The sequence below is a fragment of the Salvelinus sp. IW2-2015 genome, linkage group LG20 (assembly GCF_002910315.2).
Source record: "Salvelinus sp. IW2-2015 linkage group LG20, ASM291031v2, whole genome shotgun sequence".
Taxonomy (NCBI): domain Eukaryota; kingdom Metazoa; phylum Chordata; class Actinopteri; order Salmoniformes; family Salmonidae; genus Salvelinus; species Salvelinus sp. IW2-2015.
This window is the reverse complement of record NC_036860.1, coordinates 19,006,299-19,023,840: the sequence shown is the minus strand read 5'-3', so window position 1 is coordinate 19,023,840 and position 17,542 is coordinate 19,006,299. Positions and strand designations below refer to the sequence as shown.

Below are 17,542 nucleotides of genomic sequence, written 5' to 3'. Positions count from 1 at the left end.
CAACAACCATTATTTTTTTCAGTGACGTTCTATGGGAGAAGTGGTGGAAGAGGGTTTTTTCCTATGTATAGATAGGCATGAGTCTCTGCTAGCACAGCTGGCCCCTCTGTATAACTTCTCACAGACGTCTAATGGAACAGTGGAACATTTAGCATTTCATTTTAGTGCAGTCTGGTGCACATCATATTTATGCTCTTACCTAGGAATACAGATTTGTTTTGCCCCAAGATGTTCTTAGAATTTGAATTATAACTCTAACTTATAACGCTCACTTTTTTACCTCTCTTCTCATCTGTCCTCTCCTCTTTTCGCTTTTCAACTTGCAGTGTCCGTTCATTGATGAATACATCCTGGTTCTACACAATAAGATCAGGACTAAATGTGTGGAGTTCCCAGAGTCGTAAGTCTCTCTTTTTCTCTCTCTTTCCCATTACTCCATCGCCCCTCCTTCCTCTTTATTAAATGAGACAGACTTGATGTTCCAGACATCCCAGAGTTGAAACCGGTGCTGCCAACTTAGCTGTTGCTCAGAGGAGTCACTCTCACACAAGCACAGACACCCTTCAAAAGTATGGGGATGTTCCTAGTGTTTTGTCTACTGAATGTGATAAAAAGACAGACCCTCTGAAGCCAAACCGGAGTGTCAGTAGTGGTTACCTGCAGACTGTAACACTCACTCCCAGTCTCCTCTCTCCTCTTCTCTCCTTCCTCTCTCGTTCACTCTATCCTCTTATCTCTTTCACTCTCTGAAAAAACACCCAATGCCAGACAAAAAGTAGCCTGGAGGCAATTCTACTTCTCCGTGTCCGGTATAGGCGAGAAAGAGAGAAGAAGAGTGAGATAAAAACAGACGGGAGAGGGAGACAGAGAGAGGAACACAGCGAAACAGAGAGAGCGAGAGTGTCAGCTGGAGTATTGTGTGGGGAAGACATGTAATCTTGTCATCCCCAGCCTAATGAAATAGTCTCCCTGTCTGTGTAGGACATGTAATCTTGTCATCCTCAGCTTAATGAAATAGTCTCCGTGCATGCGTGCGTGCGTCTGGTGTGTACCCTTAGCTGTTCTGTGTGGGAAGATCGCATGCTGCTCCCTAGTCCTCCAAACACAACAACATCACATTACATAACGGGCCCATCTCGATGCAAACACCTTACAACAACACTGCCTGGGTTAGCTTAGCTACCACCACTGTCATTATTTAAGACTGATACTGTTGGAGGATTTCTACCTCTGTTCATTCCTACCTCTATATCTCAGATGTTCTGTCACTCTTTTGACTATTACCGTGATCAATAACTGCTGTTGAAAGAACTGTCGAACCCCCCCCCCCCGATCACTGTGTATCTGACCTCTGTGTTCTTGTAGGCCAGAGATCAGTGAGGAGTTGAAGACTCTTATCCTGAAAATGTTGGACAAGAACCCTGACACCAGGATCACCATACCTGAGATCAAGGTGAGGGGAGGAGAAACCAGTCAAGGGCTCCACCGTCATCCCCCTGACTTAGACGAATGGTACTGTAGGAGGTTACTTGCATACGGTAGTTTCAATGGGACTCATTAACAGGCAGTGCTGAATGGGTCATGAGGATGACTGAACGTGTTCTCCCAGTAGATTGCCAGATCAACAGCTCAACAGCTGTCCTTAGTGTTAAAGCTCACACACAAGTTCAAGTAAGCGAAGTCCCAAAACTAAAGGTGAAGGCTGAATCATCTCTCCCTACGAGTCTCTCTGTGACAGAGAAGGAGTTCTAAACTTGTAATCTGATCTGTTGTCAGCGGATCATCTCTCTCCAGGGGCTATGTGTGGTTGTGGGTATGGCCTCCAGTTCCTCCATCTCCTCATCAGAAAAGAGCCACTGCTCGTTAGAGTTCCCATGTTGCCTCATCTGTGGAGGCTCCACTACCTCTTCCTGTTCTCAGCAGTGTCCTCAGTCAGACCAGGCCTTTATTTTCTGTGCCACTGGGTGCATGCGGGCCTCTCTCTCAAAGTCAGCCCTCCGCATCAGCTCCCTATTTTAGAAGGCTTGAAGCTGGCAGAAGTACTCATAAAAGGACTAGATGTTGTGCTGGAGCATAGACATAAATGTGGATATGTACAGTTGAAGTCGAACGTTTACATACACTTACGTTTGAGTCATTAAAACTCTTTTTTTCAACCACTCCACAAATTTCTTGTTAACAAACTATAGTTTTGGCAAGTCGGTTAGGACATTTACTTTGTGCATGACACAAGTAATTTTTCCAACAATTGTTTACAGACAGATTATTTCACTTATAATTCACTGTATCACAATTCCAGTGGGTCAGACGTTTACATACACTAAGTTGACTGTGCCTTTAAACAGCTTGGAAAATTCCAGAAAATGATGTCATCGCTTTAGAAGCTTCTGATAGGCTAATTGACATAATTCGAGTCAATTGGAGGTGTACCTGTGGATGTATTTCAAGGCCTACCTTCAAACTCACTGCCTCTTTGCTTGACATCATGGGAAAATCAAAAGAAATCAGCCAAGACCTCAGAAAAAACATTGTAGACCTCCACAAGTCTGGTTCATCCTTGGGAGCCTGTCTCTTATACACATCTAGATGTGTATAAGAGACAGGTACAGGACATTTACTTTGTGCATGACACAAGTAATTTTTCCAACAATTGTTTACAGACAGATTATTTCACTTATAATTCACTGTATCACAATTCCAGTGGGTCAGACGTTTACATACACTAAGTTGACTGTGCCTTTAAACAGCTTGGAAACTGTCTCTTATACACATCTAGATGTGTATAAGAGACAGACTTCACATGGGGACAAAGATCATACTTTTTGGAGAAATGTCCTCTGGTCTGATGAAACAAAAATAGAACTGTTTGGCCATAATGACCATCGTTATGTTTGGAGGAAAAAGGGGGATGCTTGCAAGCCGAGAGCACCATCCCAACCGTGAAGCACTGGGGTGGCAGCATCATGTTGTGGGGGTGCTTTGCTGCAGGAGGGACTGGTGTACTTCACAAAATAGATGGCATCATGAGGAAAGGAAAATGATGTGGATATATTGAAGCAACATCTCAAGACATCAGTCAGGAAGTTAAAGCTTGGTCGCAAATGGGTCTTCCAAATGGACAATGACCCCAAGCATACTTCCAAAGTTGTGGCAAAATGGCTTCTCGACAACAAAGTCAAGGTATTGTGGTGGTCGTCAAAAAGCTCTGACCTCAATCCCATAGAAAATGTGTGGGCAGAACTGAAAAAACGTGCACGAGCAAGGAGGCCTACAAACCTGACTCAGTTACACCAGCTCTGTCAGGAGGAATGGGCCAAAATTCACCCAACTTATTGTGGGAAGCTTGTGGAAGGCTACCCGAAACGTTTGACCCAATAATAAATGTAAAGGCAATGCTACCAAATACTAATTGAGTGTATGTAAACTTCTGACCCACTGGGAATGTGATGGAAAAAATAAAAGCTGAAATAAATAATTCTCTCTACTATTATTCTGACATTTCACAATCTTAAAATGAAGTGGTGCTCCTAACTAACCTAAGACAGGGAATTTTTACTAGGATCAAATGTCAGGAATTGTGAAAAACTGAGTTTAAATGTATTTGGCTAAGGTGTATGTAAACTTCCGACTTCACCTGTATGTGTTCCAGAAGTCCTGGTACTACTCCATGTACAACTCTGGGAGACTGGGGGTGGCCGCCTCCACTGGTTTCTGAATAGGGCAAGGGATTTGTATATATTGGAAAAATTTATGATCTTTGATAGCAGAGTCTAACATCTAGTCTTGGGGTTGTTGCCACCAAAACTGATACCCAAACAAACATTGGCCCCTATCAACCAAACATTCTCAATTAAAACATCTACAAAATTTGCTATGCTTGATTATGATATCATCCTATTCAAAAGTTATTTGTATTCCTTCGAGTCCAAATTGCCATGGTATTGCCATGGTAATGAAATATGAAGGAGGGAAGGAAGAAAAATAAGGATGGAAAAGAATGGCATGGACTGTTTCAAATCAAAATAGAATGGCTTAGCTGCTATCTTTGATTAGCTTACCATGAAATACTTCAATTTACTCAAAGCCACTGACACACATAGAGGAAGCAAGAACTATCCAGACCTGACACCCTGGTGTCATTCTCTCTCTCTCTCTCTCTCTCTCTCTCTCTCTCTCTCTCTCCTGATGGCATCCCTTCAGATGGCATCCCCTAGAGTCTGGCCAATAGATGATTGCGATAGTTATTCCCCTTCTCTCTCAGCTAGGCTTTCTGAGTGCTTTGTCTTTTTGCTTTTCTCTGTGTTTTTGTCCTGTTCCATCATTTCAGGAAGCCTCATTAGGTTGTCTTATCATCCACGTCTCCAGTAATGATTTGACAAGGATCTTACAGTAACTTTAGATTCTTCTGCATGGGCATATCTCTCATGGTAGGATTTGTCCAGTTGTGCCCAAGCACATACCATACCATTGTGACATTCTGGTTGTGTGTGTCTCCGTCAGTTGGACCCGTGGGTGACCCAGGATGGTTGTGACCCTCTGCCTCTAGAGGAGGACCACTGCAGTATGGTGGAGGTTACTGAAGAGGAGGTGCAGAACTCTGTCAAGTTTGTCCCCAGCCTGTCCACCGTGGTAAGGAGTCTGAAGTGTGTGTACGCATGCCTTTGTGTCTGCCTGCCTTCATGGATGTACAAACATGTGTTTCTGTGGTCATGGGTTTGTGTGTGCGTGTGCACGTCTGTGTGTGAATCATCTGATTCTAAGACCTGTGTGTGTGTGTTTCAGATCCTGGTGAAGGCCATGCTGCGCAAGAGATCCTTCAGTAACCCCTATGAGTGTCCCAGGAGTAGAGCGGAGAGGTCCATGTCTGCACCTAGCAACCTGCTCATGTGAGTAGTACAGCTCCAACACCCAAACTGCCAAGTTATCAGTCACCCACCAATAATATCTCTTCTGTGACTTACACGCCCAATAACAGATATTACACGGAGACGATTTTGTCGGCTGATATTAGGCTTTTACAGATATACTGTATTTGTATTGGCGTAAACAAAAAAAGAAGGATTGATCTAAGATGTGGAGAAAATGCTTGGRAAAAAGCTGTTTGTAGAATTCAACTTTTTTTCGCATTTCATTATTTCTCCTGGAGTGGGTGCTCTTTACATGGCTATAAGCTTATCTTGCCTTGGCGCGCTACAGCAAGACTGGATACTATCACCCAAYGCAACTACACCAGTAGGAGATGAGAGTGAACTACTGTGAACTTGCTGTTACTGTTTCTATGTGGAGTCCTGAGTTGACAGATGCTTGCCAGCTCAATAAAGTGACAGCAATGCGCACTGGCCATACTCTTAAGCAATAAGGCACGTCGGGGGTTTGTGGTATATGGCTAAGGGCTGTTATTAAGCATGACGCAACGTGGAGTGCCTGGATACAGCCCTTAGCCGTAGTATATTGTCCATATACCACAAACCCCCGAGGTGCCTTATTGCTATTATGAACTGGTTACCAACGTAATTAGAACAGTAAAAATAAATGTTTTGCCATACCAGTGGTTTACGGTCTGATATACCACAGCTGTCAGCCAATCAGCATTCAGGACTCGAACATTTATAATGTTACTTGAATTGTCACGGTAGGGTGTTGAGTGTCGTGACAATCAATGTCACGACAATCAATGTCAATGCTATGCCCAAATGTAAAGCAAGTGTCGTGCTAATAACGTTCGACTCTGTGGTAATGTTAACATCACAGCCCTTTAGTGAAGCCCTCGAAATCTGATGTTATACAGTATTTTCTTTTTGCAAAGGGTATTCCCCAAGCTGTCATTAAAATGTTTTCAGAGACACAAAAAAAACACAGCAGGTTACAAAGTAGAGCTTCGTAGTTACGTTTTCGTGTATGGGTTGTCACTTGTCAGGGACTTCACTCACGCCGCCAAACTTACCCTAGTAAAACTGACTATCCTCGACTTCGGCGATGTCATCTACAAAATAGCTTCCAATACTCTACTCAGCAAATTGGATGCAGTCTATCACAGTGCCATCCGTTTTGTTACCAAAGAGCCTTATACCACCCACCACTGCGACCTGTATGCTGTAGTTGGCTGGCCCTCGCTACATATTCGTCACCAAACCCACTGGCTCCAGGTCATCTACAAGTCTATGCTAGGTAAAGCACCGCCTTATCTCAGATCACTGGTCACGATAACAACACCCACCCATAGCACGCGCTCCAGCAGGTATATCTCACTGGTCATCCCCAAAGCCAACACCTCCTTTGGCCGCCTTTCCTTCCAGTTCTCTGCTGCCAATGACTGGAACGAATTTCAAAAATCGCTGAAGCTGGAGACTTACATTTCCCTCACTAACTTTAAACATCAGCTATCTGAGCAGCTAACCGATCGCTGCAGCTGTACATAGTCCATCTGTAAATAGCCCACCCAATCTACCTACCTCATCCCCATATTGTTTTTATTTACTTTGCTGCTCTTTTGCACACCAGTTGTAAATGAGAACTTGTTCTCAATTAGCTTACCTGGTTAAATAAAGGTCAAATAAAAAAATAMAACTTATCCAATTCACGTTTTTCCACCCCAATCTAGCCCGCTAACTAGGGTTAGTACCCTCTTGGGATCTTTGGGACGACCCTATGCTAAACCCTAACCGTAACCAAAAATTGGTCCGTTTTTTTTAAATTTATTTTTATTTTTTTATTTTTTATCTAGCAGCACATGTTTGACACAGACACACATACTGCAATTAGCACACATCACTCACTCCTCCTATCCTCCTTATTGATCTTCTTCTTATTACAATTATTCATATTGTTATCATTATAATAATAAGTCATGTCATTATCATTAGTAGGCTTAGTAGCCTTGTATCGAGCTGTAGGCCTAAGAGCATGCATTTTACAGTAGCCTAGGGTACCTAAAACGTCCATCAATACATTTCAAGTCTCTACAAATAGAAATGAACTCAGCAAGTCTATTGTCCTGCTTATAGCCCATCAAGGGTGGATGGCTTGTTTTGTTTTACAACAATAGCTTAAGCTGCCGAACGATTTACACCTGGCCCACAGATGAGGCATCGCCAGCTGTGAATTCTACTAGACACTTCAGACAACCAAAGTGAATGTGACTGTACATCAAATATTGCAATGGTAAAACTATCATTTTTGCCTGACATGATAACTTTGCCTTCTCTTAATTCTTGCCCTAAATGTTGGCACGCATAACATTTTTTAACCAATTCTGATATATTGATATTCTGAATCATACAGTATTATGAACGCGGAAAACACTCGCCACTCTCGTTCAACAACTCTAAATCACTTTTGCATGCGCTCCAAAGGGATAACTTGAAATAAAAATATATAGACTCATGAAATAGTCGAAAGGAACATTTTATCATTTATTAGCCTAGTGGTTCTAAGTTTTCAGGCATATCATGTGAATTAGGCCTTGTGTAAAATCATTGTAAAAAACACAGAAGCTACTGTTGCATGTAGGTCTAGATTATTTATGGGTTGATCATATAGAAATATAGAAACGTTATTTGAACAACGCCAAAGCAAATGCCTGTCTATGGCACAGGAACCACTGACTCGCTGCCTTTTTCTATAATCAACTTGAACAGCTCATGAAGTCTCCTAAATATCTGTCAACTAGGTGGAACTCTTATGACTAAAAAGGCTTCAGGCATAGCTTCATGAGTAGAAAGTTATGGTATTAAGACTAAACAGGGCGGGCACTTCGGCCTACAGCTCGCTGTTGGTTATACAAGGCTACTACTATAAGAAGCCTACTAATGATAATGACATTACTTATTATAATGAGGATCATAATAATAACAATAATAAGAAGGAGATCAAGATAAAGGAGGGTATAGGAGTGAGAGCTGTGTGCATATTATGTGTTAACGACAGGTGCTGTTAGATTACAATATCATTTTTCTGCCTGCTTAGAACAGTGTAAACAACACAAAATACATTCTAAGTAATACCAGAAAGTCTGTTCTAACATTTTTTTACAAAAAGTCTTTATTACAGCATAGCAAATATTAAAAACAGCCAGATATTTGGTGCTCACAGAATCACTAGGCTATTAAACAAACACTCAAACAGGGAACAGAAGCAGGATCTGTCTTATTTCTGTCAATATATATGGATGATTTATAAGCCAGGCACCTTTAACAGTTAGGCTTTTGATTATAGACCTATTTAAATTGGGGTTTCCTCTCCTCAATTTTCTTAGACAGTTAAGGCAAGGGATGTTTCTCCGCTGCTGCCTCTACCGCGTTGTTCTCAACACCAAAATGCTGGTTAACTTCGCTATTATGCACATAGCAACATATAGGGAAAAGCGCCAATTCAATGCTGCACTGAAGATTATGTTTCAGAACCGCAGACAGCTATATTTTTCAGCATAAGGCTGAGTGACTCACTCATTCGTGGCTTTCGTTCATAATAAATTATACTATAATGCAGGGTTAAAGACACATTCTTTCTGATCGTCTGTAGCATCTCTCTCTCGCTACAGCTCATTTCATTTGAATTATTATGTGGATTATAATACATTTACATATTTGTAGGGGTTGATGCATTTTTCATGAGGACAAATCAGGTCTGTGATATTGAGTTAGAAATGTAAAACTTTAGTCATCTAGCAGACGTTCTTATCCAGAACGATTTACATACATTTACATACTTTTTCGTACTGGTCCCCCATGAGAATCAAACCTACAACTGTGGCGTTGCAAGTGCCATGCTTTACCAACCGAGCCAAATGGGACTTAAGCATCCAATACCTTGTAAGTTTGCCCTTTTTGTCCATTAGGCTACACTTTACAATATGACTTAACTCTGACTGACCGCAGCATCTATCGGTAATCTAAACAGTGGCACAAATTGGGGGAATTTTCACACCTGTCCGAGCTGTTAGACTATCCTTTTGTAAATTAATGGAGGTGTGAATGTTTCTTTACGATTTTCGAAAAAAAGGATACTTGTGCCCTACAGCCCATTACATAAACAAAGAGCGGGTGCTCGTGGAGACGGTGTGATTCACCATGGAGTAGGACAGTTCCCAGCTCAAAACTGTCGATAACATAAGGCCAGCTATTGTGAAAGAATACTTGTGGATCTTGTTGTTCCTCTATCGCTTCACACTCGACTTGGAGGCAAGCAAACAGCCTACTCTTCACCTGGTTGTTGTCTGGTTCCAAAGGATAAACTGTCACCTACAGAGGGATGTGTCGTTTCAGAGAGAAGCCAGCTGCAAGCCTGCAACCAGGCACAGTGGATGATATCCTTTTCCTGCACAGCAATTTGAAGAAATCAGAGTGATGAATGGACTGTTTTTGAAGTTATTGTTTTAGTAGCTTTATTTGTTGCCTAATATTAGAAGGGTCTTTCAAAGTGATTTGCGTTGTCAATGTGCTGCATTGCATTGTGAAAATAAAAATACATCGTTCATTATTCATGGCATGGTTTCTTTTTTAGCTAAATGTTGAATAGACATGCAGACAAATTAATTCATGCAGGAAAAGAGGAATAATAGCCTACTATTAGGCTAAATAAATTGATGTTATTTTGTTGAGTAACGGATCGGCTCTCAGAACTCATAAGAGGCGGATTCTTTCTTCAATATAATCATTCATTCAGAAGGTTAAAGCCATAGATCTTAGGCCCACAGTAAATGAAATTAGATAACCAGGTTCATTTTTCATCAAGCTATAATAATCTATGACTTCTGGGAATGTTATAAAGTCCAAAAGTTATGGGTAGAGATAGAAAGTATTTTCTTTTGATCTGTTTGCATATTTCAAGACCTAGCATTTGAGGGTGCAGGTTGGATGCTACTTTTCTTGTCAATCATCTTGAAAAAACGTACGAAATCAAACAATCCTCCGTTGTTAACACAATGGAAAGGTAAAATGCTTTATTATCTACATGTTGAATGTGAGTGGGTGACAAAGAGAAACTAAATGGTGTAGTTTAAGGCCATGTGGTGGAGAGTGATGCTGGGGATGGGGGGGGGGGGGGGGTGAGCATGTGGGTCTGAGCAGGTGTGATGTAGTTGATGTTTGTGTCATGTTGTCATTTCTATGTGTATGTTTATTATTGTAAAGAAATATATATCTTACATTTTTTTAAGGAAAAATTACAGCTAGCCACAAGTATCTGATTAATCATTATGAATAGGATTTATTTAATTTAATTTACATTCTTCATTGTAACCACGTCACACAAAAAATGAACACATATACACACACACAACATGAGCAGATTAACATGATCAAAACATTTCTTTATTAAAGACGATCAGAAAGAATGTTGGTACTTACTTATTTTTGATCAAAAGCCACAAATTAGTGAGTCACTCAGCTTTATGCTGACATCTAGGCTTGAGCAGAGACATCAGGGGAAGTTCCATGCATGAGTGACATAAGTGGTCGCTTATGGCCCGCGGCCACTAGGGGGCCTCCGACCCAATTTTTTTAAACAAAAAATATAAAAGTGCCTTCAGAAAGTATTCATACCCTTTGACTTATTCCACATTTTGTTATATTACAGACTGAATTTAAAATGGATTAAATGTAGATTTATTTGTCACTTGCCTACACACATAATGTCAAAGTTGAATTACATTTGGAATTTATTTGACAAATTAATAAAGAAAGAAAAGCAGAAATGCATTGGGTCAATAAGTATTCAACCCCTTTGTTATAGCAAGCCTAAATAAGTTCAGGAGGTAAAATGTGCTTAACAAGTCACATAATAAGTTGCATGGACTCACTCTGTGTGCAATAATAGTGTTTAACGTGTTTTTTTTATGACTACCTCATCTCTGTACCTCACACATACAATTATCTGTAATGTCCCTCAGTCAAGCAGTGAATTTCAAACACAGATTCAACCACAAAGACCAGGGATGTTTTCCTATGCCTCGCAAAAAGGGGCACAAAAGCAGACATGGAATATTCCTTTGAGCAATGTTCACTCAAAGCTGCGCGCGTGTGAGGGCAGTAGTCTCCTGCAGAAGAAATACTCTATCAGCCCATGGAGATTTTGTCTTAAAGGGGCAGTGTTGTATTTTGAGACAGGCTTGAATAAGCTAAGTAGCCAATAGGCAGAGGGTAGCATAACTTGTCTGATTCTCTGTAATAATGGTATGTCAACAATAAAGCATTTTATTTTGTAAAGTAGTTTCTTAGCAAAATGCTACACTCGCATTAACATTAACAATGCGTGTGCTAGTTCTAGTTCCAGCAGTGCAGTAATATCTAACAAGTAATCTAACAATTCCCCAACATCTACCTAATACACACAAATCTAAAGGTATGGAATAACAATATGTACATATAAATATATGGATAAGCGATGGCCGAGTAGCATAGACAAGATACTATAGATAGTATATGATACAGTATATACATATGAGATGAGTAATTTAAGATATGTAAACATTATTAAAGTGGCATTGTTTAAAGTGACTAGTGAGTCTCTATGTAGGTAGCAGCCTCTCTGAGTTAGTGATTGCGGTTTAGCAGTCTGATGGCCTTGAGATAGAAGCTGTTTTTCAGTCTCTCGGTCCCAGCTTTGAAGCACTTGTACTGACCTCACCTTCTGGATGGTAGCGGGATGAACAGGCAGTGGCTTTGGTGGTTGTTGTCCTTGATGATATTTTTGTCCTTCTTGTGACATCGGGAGTATTGAGACCACGGTACGACAAGCCCAGACCCGAGAACCTGACCTCGGCCGAGGTCCCACTAACAGACTTTATGTTCCACGATCAGCCCGTTCTCGAGTGCCACAATGGGGACAATTCTCTAAATTAACTGGGCATCCAGGGGTTAATCGGACACTGGTGTTCCTGAGGCGGAAATTCTGGTGGCCCAACATGATTGAGGATGTGAGATCCTTTGTTGCGGCCTGTTCTACCTGGGCCCAATGCAAGTCCTCACGACAGCGACCGGCTGGGTTGCTCCAACCTCTGCCCATCCCCAGCCGGCCCTGGTCCCATCTGTCCTTAGACTTTATCACAGGTTTACCTCCATCCCAAGGGCTTACCACTATCCAGGTGGTCATCGATCGGTTCTCCAAGGCAGCCCATTTCATCGCCTTATCTAAGTTGCCCTCAGGGAAAGATTACCCATGTCTTTCGACTACACGGACTTCCCCAGGACATTGTCTCAGATCGTGGGCCCCAGTTCGTTGCACGGTATTGGAAGGCCTTCTGTTCCCTGTTGGGGGCGTCTGAGTCTCCCCTCGGGGTTCCACCCACCCTATATCAGATATTTTCTTTGCAGTATTGGCCAATAGCAATATACACTGCTCAAAAAAAATAAAGGGAACACTTAAACAACACAATGTAACTCCAAGTCAATCACACTTCTGTGAAATCAAACTGTCCACTTAGGAAGCAACACTGATTGACAATAAATTTCACATGCTGTTGTGCAAATGGAATAGACAAAAGGTGGAAATTATAGGCAATTAGCAAGACACCCCCAATAAAGGAGTGATTCTGCAGGTGGTGACCACAGACCACTTCTCAGTTCCTATGCTTCCTGGCTGATGTTTTGGTCACTTTTGAATGCTGGCGGTGCTCTCACTCTAGTGGTAGCATGAGACGGAGTCTACAACCCACACAAGTGGCTCAGGTAGTGCAGCTCATCCAGGATGGCACATCAATGCGAGCTGTGGCAAGAAGGTTTGCTGTGTCTGTCAGCGTAGTGTCCAGAGCATGGAGCCGCTACCAGGAGACAGGCCAGTACATCAGGAGACGTGGAGGAGGCCGTAGGAGGGCAACAACCCAGCAGCAGGACGGCTACCTCCGCCTTTGAGCAGGCGGAGCACTGCCAGAGCCCTGCAAAATGACCTCCAGCAGGCCACAAATGTGCATGTGTCAGCATATGGTCTCACAAGGGCTCTGAGGATCTCATCTCGGTACCTAATGGCAGTCAGGCTACCTCATGGAGCACATGGAGGCCCCACAAAGAAATGCCACCCCACAACATGACTGACCCACCGCCAAACCGGTCATGCTGGAGGATGTTGCAGGCAGCAGAACGTTCTCCACGGCGTCTCCAGACTCTGTCACGTCTGTCACATGTGCTCATGTGCTCAGTGTGAACCTGCTTTCATCTGTGAAGAGCACAGGGCGCCAGTGGCGAATTTGCCAATCTTGGTGTTCTCTGGCAAATGCCAAACGTCCTGCACGGTGTTGAGCTGTAAGCACAACCCCCACCTGCGGACGTCGGGCCCTCATACCACCCTCATGGAGTCTGTTTCTGACCGTTTGAGCAGACACATGCACATTTGTGGCCTGCTGGAGGTCATTTTGCAGGGCTCTGGCAGTGCACCTCCTTGCACAAAGGCGGAGGTAGCGGTCCTGCTGCTGGGTTGTTGCCCTCCTACGGCCTCCTCCACGTCTCCTGATGTACTGGCCTGTCTCCTGGTAGCGCCTCCATGCTCTGGCACTACCTGAGCCACTTGTGTGGGTTGTAGACTCCGTCTCATGCTACCACTAGAGTGAGAGCACCGCCAGCATTCAAAAGTGACCAAAACATCAGCCAGGAAGCATAGGAACTGAGAAATGGTCTGTGGTCACCACCTGCAGAATCACTCCTTTATTGGGGGTGTCTTGCTAATTGCCTATAATTTCCACCTTTTGTCTATTCCATTTGCACAGCAGCATGTGAAATTTATTGTCAATCAGTGTTGCTTCCTAAATGGACAGTTTGATTTCACAGAAGTGTGATTGACTTGGAGGTACATTGTGTTGTTTAAGTGTTCCCTTTATTTTTTTGAGCAGTGTATATATTTTTCATTTTATGTCTTTTTTAACCATGACAGAGCATAAAACACACTCTAGGATCAGAACATTTCACTTAATGATAAACAACTCAGAAAAGTAAATTGAATGGTGAAAATGTTAATGGTGGAAAATAAATAGATATTTCTTGGGACCCATTTGTTTGTCAAAAGCCATTTCTGGGCCAGAAAAATAAATACAGTATACAGGTCCATTATAATTTGTACACATTTATTATTTGGAGGTTCATGTTGGAGATGCAATATTGTGGACATTTTGGGACAATACCTATACAGTCTAATGGGAAAACTGTGCGGGCGAACCAGGACCTGGAGAAGTTCCTTTGCTATTTCGTCTCCACTCAGGCCAGCAGCTGTAGCAAGTTCCTCATCTGGGCAGAATATGCTCATAACACACTGCCGAACTGTCGCCGTTCAAGTGTCAGTTCGAGTTCCCCCCTGTTTCCTGAACAAGTGGCCGAAGCGGGGGTGCCATCAACCGAGGCGTTCATTCGAGGATGTTGCTGCACCTGGATCAGAGCGCGATCCTCCTTGCTCCACTCCTCTGCCCGACACCAACACCAGGCAAACCGGCAGCAAAGGCCTCTTCGGCTCCTCTGACCGGGTCAACGTGTGTGGCTTTTCACCCGTGATCTTCCCTTAAAGGTGGACTCGTGGTAGCTCGCTCCATACTACGTAGGACCATTCAAGATCCTGAGTCGCATCAACCCGATCACCTATCATCTCCAGCTTCCCAAGTCTATGAGGGTCTGTCCCTTCTCTCCCTCCACACCTGCTGCTCCGCCCCCTCAATTTGTGGATGGCAGCCCAGCCTAAACTGTCTGGCGTTTGTTGGAGGTTCGTCAGGTCCAAGGCACCCTGCAGTACCTGGTGGACTGGGAGGGCTACGGTCCCTAGAATTGGGTCCCTGCCCGGGTCATCCTGGATCCGGGAAATTGTTCGGGACTTTAACCAACTATGTGGGGGTCGCTCTGGCTCAGTGGCTGGAGCCGCTCCTAGAAGGGAGGGTACTGTCATGGTTCCACCTGTCACCAGAGGGTGGCGGAGAACGTCCTATAGACATTAATGACAGTCTGGTGTGTCCTATTACTCATTATGATTTCCCTGTTAAACGAGGTGTGTTTTCTGGTTTCCTTTGCAGAAGCTTGAATTGTTTATCGTGTGCATTTGTTTCCTGAGTGAGTTTTTGAGACTTAGTGTTTTTTCCAGTATACTGTGATCCTGCAGCTACTGTTTATCAGTAAAGTATTTATGTTTATCCTTAACCACTGATTCCTCATCTGGTCTCTTCTCTGCACCTGGGTCCAACTTCACCACGTTACACTGTCTTTCTCTCTGTTTTCAATCTAATTCCTCCCCCTCTCTGGCAGTGAATAAGAGAAAGACATAATGGTTTGGAACTGTCCCGGTTTTACCTCAGATGCCCCTGACCTGTGATGTTTTTGTTATTTTGTATACGTTTACTATCCCTTTGGAATAGTAAACCTTGAGAATACATTATGTTTATTGGCTATACTAGACCTATACTGGACCTGTCATTAATTAAACAATTTCTCCTAAACATGTAACTTCACTGGGTAAGATAAGGATAGTGAGAAAGTTGGAGACACATGTGACACAAAATCTGTATTTGACATAACAAAGGGTGACCTGAACATTGACTGGTTAGCAACTAGCTGTCCTCTCAAGAGGAACATTCTAACTGTGACTAATGCCTGTAATTTGACCCAGATTATCACTCAACCAATTAGAGTGCATACCAATAGTGTTGGATCTGTGATATCCACTTGTATTGATTATATCTTATTCTTCACTAATGCTGAAAAGCTTTGCTCCACAGCACTATCAGTTACCTTTGGCTGTAGTGTCCATAACATTGTGGCAATAATAAGGAAAGCCAAAGGTTGGGCATGAAGTCATTTACTGTATAAGTGTTTTCTCAGGACTCAAAATGTTTTCTCAGGACTCTTTTGTTGAAAATGTAAAACATGTATGTTGTGTATGAGGAAGTTAATCCAGATGCAGCACTGGAAATATTTGTACAATTATTCATGCCAATTGTTGACAAGCATGCACCTGCTAAGAAATTAACTGTGAGAACTGTTAAAGCCCCCTCAATTGATGGTGAATTGAAACATTTTATAATTTAAAGAAATTATTCAAAAGAGGTTGACATACTGTAAACTGATTGGTTGACATACTGTAAACTGAGAAATGTTGTGACTAAATTGAACAAAAAGAAGAAGAAATTATATTAATATACCAAGATAAATGACATAAAAACCAATGGAAAATAACTTTGGAGTACCTTAAATGATATCATGGGCAGAAAACCCAATTCATCTCCATCGTTCATTGAAGTTGATAGGTCATTTATAACAAAACCTTTCCATATTGCCAATGATGGCACCGACAGACAGCTCTGCTTCTAGTTCCTAAGCAACAGAACGTTGTTTGTGCCAGAAAGAACATTTGGATATCAGAGCAGCGGTAACTCRCCAGCATTACGACCAGGAATACAACTTTCCCGAATTGGATCCTTTGTTCGTAACCCCCAGGGCAATTAAACTTATCCCAGGTTGTGCCAAGACACCGTCGGCAGAGAAGAGGTATTCGGAGTGGATTTAGTAATCCGACTCAGGAGGTGTGCACATCATCCACCGCTTCTGACTATATTACTCACTAATGTTCAGTCCCTGGACAATAGAGTAGACGAGCTCAGTGCGAGGATCTTCTTCCAGAGAGACATCAGGGACTGTAACATACTCTGTTTCACAGAATCATGGCTCTCCCCGGATATACTGCCCCCTCCATACAGCCAGCTGGGATCTCAGTTGCGCAGATAGGAATAAAAAACTCTCTGGGAAGAAGAAAGGCATAGGTGTATGTTTCATGATTAAAAACGCATGGTGTGATTGTGGTAAAGTACAGGAACTCAAGTCCCTTTGTTCACCCGATCTAGAATACCTGACAATCAAATGCCGACTGCATTACATCCCGAGATAATTGTCTTCAGTCATCATCACAGCCGTGTATATTCCCCCTCAAGCCGATACCACGATGGCTCTCAAGGAACTACACTGCACTTTGTGCAAACTGGAAACCGCATATCCTGAGTAGGGCTGTGGCGGTCATGAAATGTTGTCAGCCGGTGATTGTCAAGCAAATAACAGCCGGTCTCACGGTAATTGACCATTAATTAACATAAACATGTTTAGCATCTCCTGGCTTCCACGCATAGCCTACAAGCCACTGATGCAGACCTTTTGGAACATCTACATTTTAAAAAGTGTAATAAATCAATTTAATGTAGCCTACACCATCACAAGAAAGCAGTTATTTATTTTAGACAGGTCTAAAGAAACATGATATGAAGAAAATGTTGTCTATTTCAGAACAGAATAGCATACTCCAAGTTGTCCTTATGTTAGGCCCTGATATGGCTATGCCATATGGCTGTGGGCTACACTAGTTCATTTAGCAGACAGGACTTGCTTAGAATTCCGTGGCATTATTTTTTCTTATTTTATAGTATGAAGAATACAATTGAACATAGCTTAATAAAAAAGAAAGGGTGTTTTCTCCAAACGATTTCAAGGGAAGTTGCGCACCTGCGGCTATTCTGTGTTGAGCGGTTAACAAATAACCAGTCCTCCTGTATGCTTAATTTAGATGTTGCTTGCAACTTTAGGCTATATGTTTA

The 17,542-nt window shown here is 42.4% G+C and overlaps 1 protein-coding gene across 1 annotated transcript in view; it reads left to right on the top strand.

Annotated features, from left to right (window-relative positions):
- camkk1a (calcium/calmodulin-dependent protein kinase kinase 1, alpha a) overlaps nucleotides 1-17,542 on the top strand; it is a 133,744-nt gene that overhangs the window by 106,783 nt on the left and 9,419 nt on the right. Inside the window, 4 exon segments of the mRNA XM_070449255.1 lie at nucleotides 327-400; nucleotides 1,366-1,453; nucleotides 4,501-4,629; nucleotides 4,783-4,886. Coding sequence (XP_070305356.1) covers nucleotides 327-400; nucleotides 1,366-1,453; nucleotides 4,501-4,629; nucleotides 4,783-4,886 — 395 coding nt within the window.